This window comes from Gossypium arboreum, chromosome 8 (assembly GCF_025698485.1).
Source record: "Gossypium arboreum isolate Shixiya-1 chromosome 8, ASM2569848v2, whole genome shotgun sequence".
Taxonomy (NCBI): Eukaryota; Viridiplantae; Streptophyta; class Magnoliopsida; order Malvales; family Malvaceae; genus Gossypium; species Gossypium arboreum.
Window position 1 is genome coordinate 9,543,856 of NC_069077.1, and position 10,256 is coordinate 9,554,111.

Below are 10,256 nucleotides of genomic sequence, written 5' to 3' on the forward strand. Positions count from 1 at the left end.
AGAAAATGGATGAGGCCTCAAATAAGATTTTATAGTCTGGGCCTGACCCGACCTGACCCAACTCGAATTTGCAAAAAGAAAAATTGTTTTTCCTCACTGTTTTGCTATTGTTTTCTTATTATTTTATTATTATTTTATTATTATATTGTTATTATTATTTGAATATTGTATAACTTTTATTTTAATATTGTTACTATTTTAGATACATTTACTTGTTAAGTTACAATTATTTTGGTATTATTTAAGTATTAAATTTTTAATTTATTTTTAATTTATTAAAAATATTTATTTTAATATTTTATATATTATATTCTAAAAATTATATAAAAATTTAATATAGACAAATTAGACCAAACTTAAATTTTAACAATTTTTATCCGTATAATTTAAATAAAATTTTAAACTATTCAAATCAATCACTAATTTTTTTTATTAAGACCCAATCCGATGAGGTCGATGGACAGGTGTACTTTAGATTTTGCCAGTTAGGAAAAGACTAAAAAGGAGGCACACCTCTCAAAGCGTGGCACACGCAAACTGACCCGTCCACTTTAGCCACGTGGCTAATTCACCTCCCCTACTCCCAACCCACACCGGATCCTTCCTCTCTTCTTAACCCTTTATAAACTCTACCAAATGTCACCAATTTTCTCCATCAATATTTTCACCCTTTATTTGGTTGTCGAGAAAAGAAAATAAGAATATGGAAACTGTAACTTTGACAGGATTACTTCACAAGGCTGCGGCCGAGTTCCCTGCCAGGCGAGCTTTATCAGTTTCCGGCAAATTCGATTTGACGCATGCTCAATTACAACATATCATCGATCATGCTGCTTCTCTCCTCATCGCCTCCGGCATCCATCCCGGCGATGTCGTCGCTCTTACTTTCCCAAACACTGTGGAGGTATGTTTATTTATTTATTTTTTACGTTTCAATCAATAAAACCTTCTTGAATGAATCATTAGGATCAGATTCTGTTTGGTTGATGAGAAAATACGGAGGAAGAAAATAAAATTGCTGCTCTTAATTATTTTACGTGTTAAACTGTTTGTCTTATTTCCCTTCAAATAAAAAAACCCTTCTTTTGTAAAAAAAAACAAAGCAAAACGCATATAAAATGTCTTTGTCTATTAGGTTATAATTTTCTTTTCTTTTTAATTTTAATTTTTCGTGATACTTTTTTTTCATGGTTTGGTTTCCATCATTTACTGAGCTGCCAAACAGAGGCTACGAGTTGCCTTGTTTTATTTTTCTATTATTAGTTACTGAAAAAATAATTCTTTTTTTTTTTTCATATATAGCTTGTTATTATGTTCTTGGCTGTAATTCGTTGCCGTGCAACCGCCGCGCCTTTAAACTCAGCTTATACTGCCGAGGAGTTTGAGTTTTACCTTTCTGATTCAGAATCCAAGCTGTTATTAATCCCAGCCGAAGGCATCAAGCCGGCTGAAGCCGCCGCTTCCAAATTGAACATCCCTCTCGTATCCGCCGCTCTCCAGGATGAAAATTCCAAAATTACTCTCTCCTCCAACCCCGAGTCAAATATTGACTCAGTCAACCAACTCGTTAACGACCCTGCTGACGTCTCTCTTTTCCTTCACACTTCCGGTACCACCAGTCGTCCCAAGGGTGTTCCTTTGACTCAGTTCAATTTGGGGACTTCAGTTTTGAACATTAAATCGGTTTACGAACTCACTGAGTCGGACTCGACGGTCATTGTGCTCCCGTTATTTCACGTGCATGGCTTGTTAGCTGGCTTACTGAGTTCCCTCGTTTCCGGAGCTGCCGTCACTCTCCCGGCCGCCGGCAGATTTTCTGCATCGACATTTTGGACGGACATGATTAAATACAATGCCACATGGTACACTGCTGTCCCCACGATACACCAGATCATATTGGACCGCCATGAGAGCAAGCCCGAACCAGAGTACCCCGAGCTAAGGTTCATTAGAAGCTGCAGTGCATCATTGGCACCGAGTATATTAGAACGGCTAGAGGCGGCATTTGGCGCACCAGTGCTCGAGGCTTACGCCATGACAGAGGCGTCTCACCTCATGGCATCGAACCCGTTACCAAACAATGGCCCGCATAAGGCTGGGTCGGTTGGGAAACCGGTTGGTCAAGAAATGGCGATTTTGAATGAACAAGGGGAGATTCAGCCGCCTAATGCTAATGGGGAGGTTTGTATTAGGGGATTGAATGTAACAAAGGGATATAAGAACAACCCAGAGGCTAATAAATCGGCTTTTCAATTTGGTTGGTTCCACACTGGGGATGTCGGGTTTTTTGACTCCGATGGATACTTGCATCTTGTTGGTCGGATCAAGGAGCTCATCAATCGTGGAGGTATCATCTCCTTAGTCATCAATTGCGTTGAATGATCACTCGTGTTTTATGCTAGAATGTTGATGTGATATTTAGTTGGTTCACTTCTGTTTGGCAGGTGAAAAAATATCACCAATTGAGGTAGACGCAGTGTTATTGGCTCACCCAGATGTAGCACAGGCAGTTGCCTTCGGTGTTCCCGATGAGAAATATGGCGAGGAGGTAAGAAAATCCAATTCATGGATTTGATTATTTTTTGTTTTGAATGGCTGTTTGGTTGTGTAATTTGTCTAGAAGTCGGTTTCAAAAAATTGCAGATAAATTGTGCGGTGATTCCAAGGGAAGGAGTAAGCTTGGATGAAGCAGAAATCACGAAATATTGCAAAAGGAATCTTGCGAGTTTCAAAGTACCCAAGAAAGTTTTCATCACGGATTCCGTGCCGAAAACAGCTACTGGAAAAATCCAGAGGAGGATAGTAGCAGAGCATTTCTTGGCTCAAATGTCTGCCGCTAAAGTACCCAAATTTGGAGCTTAAATTCAGCATTTCTTGTCTATTGCTTAGTTGCTTAGGTACATATTTAAGCGACTGTAATTTATTGTTTGTGTAAAAGGGGATTACTAAAGCACCATGTTACATGTAATTCTGATTAGAAATTATTGGAAAGTCCACATTCATAAACATTTTGATCATCCAATCATTCTTTGTTTCATCAATCAACTATGACTCAATGATAACTAATGTGGGAGGATACAACAATACCTAAACCCTATATTCAGTTAATTTCCAGTACCCAGAATGTTGAATCTGTGCTTTAAGAGTGTAAGTTAAAATTTCACAGTAAAAGTTTTATGAAAGTTTTGTATCCCGTTAGTTATGTTAGTTTTTAGCTGTACAAATTGGTAAAAAAATTTAATTATTTTTTTATCAAATATATAGGGAATAATTTGTCCATTACCTAAATAGAAAAAGTAAAATGTAATCTAACTCCTAATTTAGGGACCTTTATGGTACTTTTACCTTCTTTTGTCCACCACAGCATTTGTATTTTTATATATGTGATCGTAATGCCAAATGTCCAAGCTTGGATCTTCTAGTGGCCAAACAATCAGAATTAAAGGGTGGAAAATGATTTCCTAGCCAGAAGTTGGGAACAAGTTATTTCTGGTTGGCAATGGCAGGTGAAGTTTGGTGGATGGGAAAATCTGGGGCTATATAAGTGGTTTTTCTGACGGTGAAATTTTAGTTTTGAGGTATTGTTGTTTTAGAAATAGACATTGGTGGTCAATTTTGATGGTAAGTATTAGGGTCCATACCTATGGCCGACGATTGAATAATTTGTTTGCGGCTATTATACTTCGGTCCATTTTAACTCTCCTACGATATCATAATACACATTTAAATAATCAATAACACAATAAAAATTTTATAGCAACATTAAATAATATAAAATAATTTGTAACTTATTTCATATTAAAATAATTTTATTTTTATTTAAAAAGTACAAAAAATTATATACTTCATATATTAAAATATATTATATCTGCAAATTAGGAGTGAGCAAAGCTTGATTCGACTCGAAAAAAATGAATTTTGAATTAAATGAATCGAGTTATTCAAATTAATCGAATTATTCGAGTCAACTTGAATTTTTTTTTTAATTTCGAGTTCAAATTGAGTTTGATTTTAGAATTCGAATAACTCAAATAAACCGAATACCAAACTATAATATTTTACATTTTTACCCCAAACTCCCAAACCTATTTACTTTCCTCCCAAAACTTTTATTCTCCTCCCATCCCACCCCCTTTTACCCCAAACCCATTGCTCCCCAAAATTTTACTCCCTCAACCCCCAAAACTTTTTATTCCCCCCCTAAACTTTTACTTCTCACTTTTTACCCCCAAATTAAAAATTAAAATCATCCAAAAAATCCCTAAACTTAAATAGTAATAATTTTATTTATATCTACTATTTATATTATTAAATTAAATTTCACATTTTACACTATTTATATTATTGAATTATTTAATACTATTGAATCTTTATAAATTTTATTAAAATTGAATTATTGATGATGCTATAAAATATTTGTGTTAAAATAATTCAATAGTAGATATAAATAAAATTATTACTATCAATTTCACATTTTATCTTTAAGATAAATTTTATTTAAAAACCACATTTTTACATTTAATATATTTTTAATTTCAAAATACATAGTGACAAGAATCGAAGATAATTGAAGCAACTAAGCAAGCAAATAAGCTAACCCGTACATAAAAGATTAATAAATAAATTATGAGGGATAAAGTTAATAGCAAATTTGATTAACAAATTTGATTACGTTGAGTGACAGTGATTACAAAGACTCAAAATAATTTTTTTAATTTCGATTCGATTCAATTCGAATTACATCTCACTCGACTTGAGTTGAGAAAATTTCAAATAGAGTTAGGATGATAAAATAGAATTCATCAACTTAATTAACTCAAAATTTTTTTATTCGATTCGATCGAACGCTCACCCTACTTTAAATAATTAATTCATAATTATTATATATATTAATGATAAAAGCAAATATAATAACGTGTAAAAATTGTATAATTATAATATATATAATTGTATAATAATAATGGTTAGAAATATATTTCGCAAAACAAAATAGTTAGCATAGATAGGATAAATAAATTGAGCATAAATAAATAAAATAATCACTATGTTGTGGAAGAACTAATTGGAAACTAAAATTGAAAACTTGGTCAGAAATTTGACCGGAAAATTTTTTTGAACAAAAAACAAGTAAGCTAAGAAAGGCAAAAAATAGTCTGTTGTTTGCTTCTTGTTGTGGAAAAATGGAAAGAATGATTTGCTATTTATATTGTTTTCTAAAGGAGTAAAACGATAAAATAACAGTGTCAGTTTTTAAAAATAACAGAGGATTTTCCTCAATCGAAAATATTCTGTAACAGCCATAAGATTTTTGCAACTGAAAAATATCTTGAAAAAAAAAATAATAAAAGGAACAAAAATTTTATTAAAAATAAAACACAAACAATGTTAACACAAACTAGGTTGGGCGGCAATAGTGGTGCACGCATGGTGAGCCTTTAGCCTCAATTTACTCAATGAAAATAAAAGGCAAGGCTATATTTAAATTCCCTTAGAAACCTTTTCTCAACTAAGGTGGAATTACCTATTTTGCATTAACAAAAATAAGAATGATAGGCAATTTTCAAAGACAACTCGAGATTTTGAGAGAAGTGGACTCCCTTGTTATGGATATTCAAAAGGCTGGCTTCTAAGAAAACAATACTCAAAATTGATTTGTGATATCGAAAAGACACCTTGATAAGTGGAGCTTTTTGACGAGGAGGAGGAGATGGTTGCTAATAGAGGGAGTTGCTGGTGTGAGGGGGAGAATGTGAGTTGCTAGTGTCAGCAAGAGAACTCTTGTGTCGTTGCTGCTGATGTTATACTTTTATGAATTTCTTATGTTTTGTTCTAGAGGATTTGATGGTTATTTGTTGCTGCTACTCTTATTTCATGTTTTATCTACTACTGTTGTTATTAAGAAGTTATGTTCTTTCATGAGATTCTTGTCCAGATTATATTTGATATCTCAAATGTGTTTGTGGCTTGGTGATAGGGAGAGTAGGGGAGTATTTATCAGTTTTATGTTTTTTCAAAAAGCCAATGAGGGAGATTGTTGGGACCAAAGTTGTTCAGTGTTGGTATTTTGATCATTGTTTAGATAATTCCTTGTTTAAACAGGCTATCCATACAAATGTTTGAAGAGCAGTCTGGACCGGATATTAGGGCAACTTAAATAATATTAGATGTTGACATTTTTGACTTAGATATTCATGATTGTCTTCTCCAAAAGTAAATGAATCCTAAAACGTGGTTTATTTCATCTCCAACCGATGAGATTGACATATCATTGTATTGTGGATTGCACCGATGCATTTACTTAGATACTAAGATGGATAATAAGACTGTTTTGAGATAAATACTGGAGGCTTTTATCTTGGATTATTTTGTATGTATTTATCTTCTCAAAAACTGATCTGGAAGGATGTCTTATTTGGCCTACAAATGGGCAACAATTCGCATGGTAATGATACATCTGTTGAAAAGTCAATTAAGGGGGTGTTGAAAAGTCAAAAATAGGAGGTGCAATTGGCACCGAAAGAAAAAGTGATAGGCAAGTTGTTTAAAGTTGAATGGGATAATTGCAATTTTGGTCCCTAATTTTTTAGGCCATTTGCAAGTTGGTCCCTGACCCTCAACTATAAATAGGCCTAATCATTTTCATTTCAACCATCCCAACCAATATTTCTCTCTTAGTTTTCTCTCTTCTCCCATTTGAGAATTCTTAAGGAATTCTATTTGTTTGTAATATTTTGGAGATAGTAAAGTTATCATCTGGTGTCAGTGCCCGAGGACGTAGGTATAATTTACCGAACCTCGTTAAAACTCTTGTGTTTTTTCTTGTCCTATTTTTCTTTCAATATTTGAGGGTATAATAGTAGTATTTAATTGTGCTATTAAATTACGATAGAAGGGATATTCTGACTAAGGAAAGACTTGGTACTTAAGAGATCCTTGTGATCCACTTCTCTTTCCTGGGAATTGAACTTTGTGTGATTTTTTAGTGCAATAATTTACACGCTTCCGACCCTATTGGAACTATGAGTGGTATCAAGAGCCGAAGGTTAATCGTAGTATGCTCTGTGGTTGCAGTTTAAACTGATCTTCCACATCAGAAAAGATTTTCTTAGGTATATTGAAAGATTATGGAGAAAACGGTTAGTATAGGAGCTTCAACATCGTCCATGTGGATAAGACCGACAATTGTAAATGCAAGATTGGCCGTGGAGATCTTTGATGGCGCGGGCCATTTTGGTATGTGGCAAAGTGAGGTTCTAGATACCCTTTTTCAGCAGGGTCTAGACATTGCCATTGATGAAGAGAAATCGGATGATGTACAGGAGAAAGATTGGAAGGCGATAAATCGGTTGGCATGTGGCACAATTCGATCATGTCTTTCTCGAGAGCAGAGGTATGCTTTTTCAAATGAGACTTCTGCAAATAAGTTGTGGGTGGCACTTGAAGAAATTTTTTTGAAGAAAAACAGTCAAAATAAGCTCCACTTGAAGAAAAGACTGTTTCACTTCACTTACGTCCCAGGTACCACAATGAATGATCACATCACCAAATTTAATCAGTTAGTCACTGATTTGCTAAATACGGATGAGACATTCAAAGATGAAGATTTGGCTTTGATGCTGTTGGGGTCACTTCCTGAGGAGTTTGAGTTCCTAGAAACTACTCTACTTCATGGCAGGAGTGATATATCTCTGAGCGAAGTCTGTGCGGCCTTATACAGTTATGAACAGAGAAAGAAGGACAAACAGAAAAAGTCAATCAGAGATATAGAAGCTTTAGTAGTCCGAGGTCGTTCATACACTCGAAAGAAAACTCAGAAAGGGAGATCAAAGTCAAAGTCCAGACTCGGGAAAGATGAATGTGCCTTTTGTCATGAGAAAGGCCATTGGAAGAAAAATTGTCTAAAGCTGAAGAATAAGGGAAAAGCTGCTGTAGATGCTTGTGTTGTAAAGCATGATACCAGTGACTCTGAACTATCACTGGTTGCATCATCATCGTCGTTCCATTCAGATGAGTGGATATTAGATTCGGGTTGTACCTATCATATGTCCCTTAACCGGGAGTGGTTCTCTGATTTAGTAGAACTAAATGGAGGAGTTGTTTATATGGGCAATGACAATGCTTGTAAAACTGTTGGGATAGGTTCAATCCAATTAAAGAATCAAGATGGATCAACTAGAGTTCTGACTGATGTTCGGTACGTGTCCAGTTTGAAGAAAAATCTCATCTCATTGGGAGCCTTGGAATCTAATGGTTCAGTTGTTATTATGAGAGATGGGGTTTTGAAAGTGACATCTGGTGTACTTGTGATATTGAAGGGCATCAGGAAAAATAACTTGTATTACTACCAAGGTAGTACAGTTATTGGAGCGATCATTGTAGCTTCCAGAACAAAGAATTGGACTCAATGCAGTTGTGGCATATGAAGTTGGGACATGCCAGCGAAAAATCCTTGCAAATTCTGGCAAAGCAAGGATTGTTGAAAGGTGCAAAGGCTTGCAAATTAAAATTTTGCGAGCATTGTGTTCTGGGAAAGCAAAAGAGAGTGAAATTGAAGATCGCTATCCATAATACAAAAGGTATTTTGGAATATGTTCACTCAGATGTGTAGGGGCCTTCCAAAACACCTTTGTTGGGAGGAAAACACTACTTAGTTACTTTTGTTGATGACTTTTCCAGAAGAGTTTGGGTGTATACCATGAAAACTAAGGATGAAGTGTTTGGAGTTTTTCTTAAATGGAAAACTATGATCGAAAACCAGACTGGCAAGAAAATCAAGCGGCTTAGGACGGACAAAGGAGGGGAATATAGAAATGATCCGTTCTTCGATGTGTACCAAGAGTATGGTATTGTTCGACACTTCACAGTTAGGGATACACCACAGCAGAATTGAGTGGCAGAGAGTATGAATCGAACATTGCTGGAGAAAGTTCGATGTATGTTGTCCAATCTTGGGTTGGGCAAGCAATTTTGGTGAGGTGTGACATCTGTTGCCATCTTGTTAATCGCTTGCCATCATTTGCATTAGAAAGAAAAACTCCTATGGAGGTATGGTCTGGAAAACCGGCTACAGATTATGATTCCTTACATGTGTTTGGATCCACTGCATATTACCATGTGAAGGAGTCAAAGTTAGATCCGAGGGCAAAGAAAGCTCTCTTTATGGGAATCACTTCTGGAGTGAAAGGATTTCGTCTTTGGTGCTTAAGTACAAAGAAAATGATCTGTAACAGAGATGTTACCTTTGATGAATCTGCCACATTGAAAAAGGTAGCAGATAAAGATATTTAGACGAGCGATACTCCACAGCAGGTGGAGTGTACTCCAAAACAGGTGGAGTTTGAGCAGATGAGGATTTGCCCAGTTAATAAGTCTAATTCTCCAGCCACAATGGAGGAATTAGAGGTTGAAGAGGTTCTGACCCAAGAACCGTTAAGTACACCAGAACCAATTGCAGTTGCAAGGCCACGGAGAGAAATTCGTAGACCTGCTCGATTTACTGATATAGTGGCCTACGCCCTTCCCGTTGTTGATGATGATATTCCTATCACTTATCAAGAAGCAATGCAAAGCTTAGAAAGTGATAAATGGAAAAGCGTCATAGATGAAGAAATGCAGTCTCTCCGGAAGAACAATACTTGGGAGTTGGCACAATTACCGAAAGGTAAAAGGGCAATCGGATGCAAGTGGGTATTCGCAAAAAAGATGGATCTCCTAGCAAGAAAGATATTCGCTACAATCCAAGATTGGTAGCTAAAGGCTACGCTCAGAAGGAGGGAATTGACTACAATGATGTATTTTCCCCTGTTGTGAAGCATTCCTCCATCAGAATTTTGTTGGCCTTGGTAGCACAGTTGAATTTGGAGCTAGCTCAACTTGATGTTAAGACGGCTTTCTTGCATGGTGAGTTAGAAGAGGAGATCTATATAACTCAACCCGAAGGATACACAGATGCTGGTAGTAGAAATTGAGTTTGTAAGCTGAACAAATCGCTATATGGATTGGAGTAATCCCCGAGGCAGTGGTACAAGCGATTTGATAGCTTTATGAGAAGGCAAAAATACACAAGAAGCAAATATGACAATTGTGTGTATTTGCAGAAGCTGCATGACGGATCTTTCATTTATCTACTCTTATATGTTGATGACATGTTAATCGCTTCGAAAAGCCAAAAGGAGATAGACAAGCTGAAGGCTCAGTTGAATCAAGAGTTCGAGATGGAAGATCTAGGTGAGGCCAAAAAGATTCTCGGCATGGAA

At 35.8% G+C, this 10,256-nt stretch overlaps 1 protein-coding gene across 1 annotated transcript; it reads left to right on the top strand.

Annotated features, from left to right (window-relative positions):
* Positions 1–464: 464 nt before the first annotated feature.
* Positions 465–3,006, top strand: LOC108470071 (probable CoA ligase CCL9). The gene is made up of 4 exons (XM_017771271.2): positions 465–904; positions 1,303–2,347; positions 2,445–2,548; positions 2,644–3,006. The coding sequence occupies exons 1-4, from the start codon at positions 704–706 to the stop codon at positions 2,860–2,862; spliced, it is 1,569 nt and encodes a 522-aa protein (XP_017626760.1). The 5' UTR covers positions 465–703; the 3' UTR covers positions 2,863–3,006.
* The last annotated feature ends 7,250 nt before the right edge of the window (positions 3,007–10,256 follow it).

Excerpts from the sequence above, each read along its gene's own strand:
- LOC108470071 (XM_017771271.2), top strand. The coding sequence starts at position 704 with ATGGAAACTGTAACTTTGACAGGATTACTTCACAAGGCTGCGGCCGAG. Across the intron at positions 2,348-2,444 it reads GGAGCTCATCAATCGTGGAG|GTGAAAAAATATCACCAATT; the intron begins GTATCATCTCCT and ends TCTGTTTGGCAG. Across the intron at positions 2,549-2,643 it reads ATGAGAAATATGGCGAGGAG|ATAAATTGTGCGGTGATTCC; the intron begins GTAAGAAAATCC and ends AAAAAATTGCAG.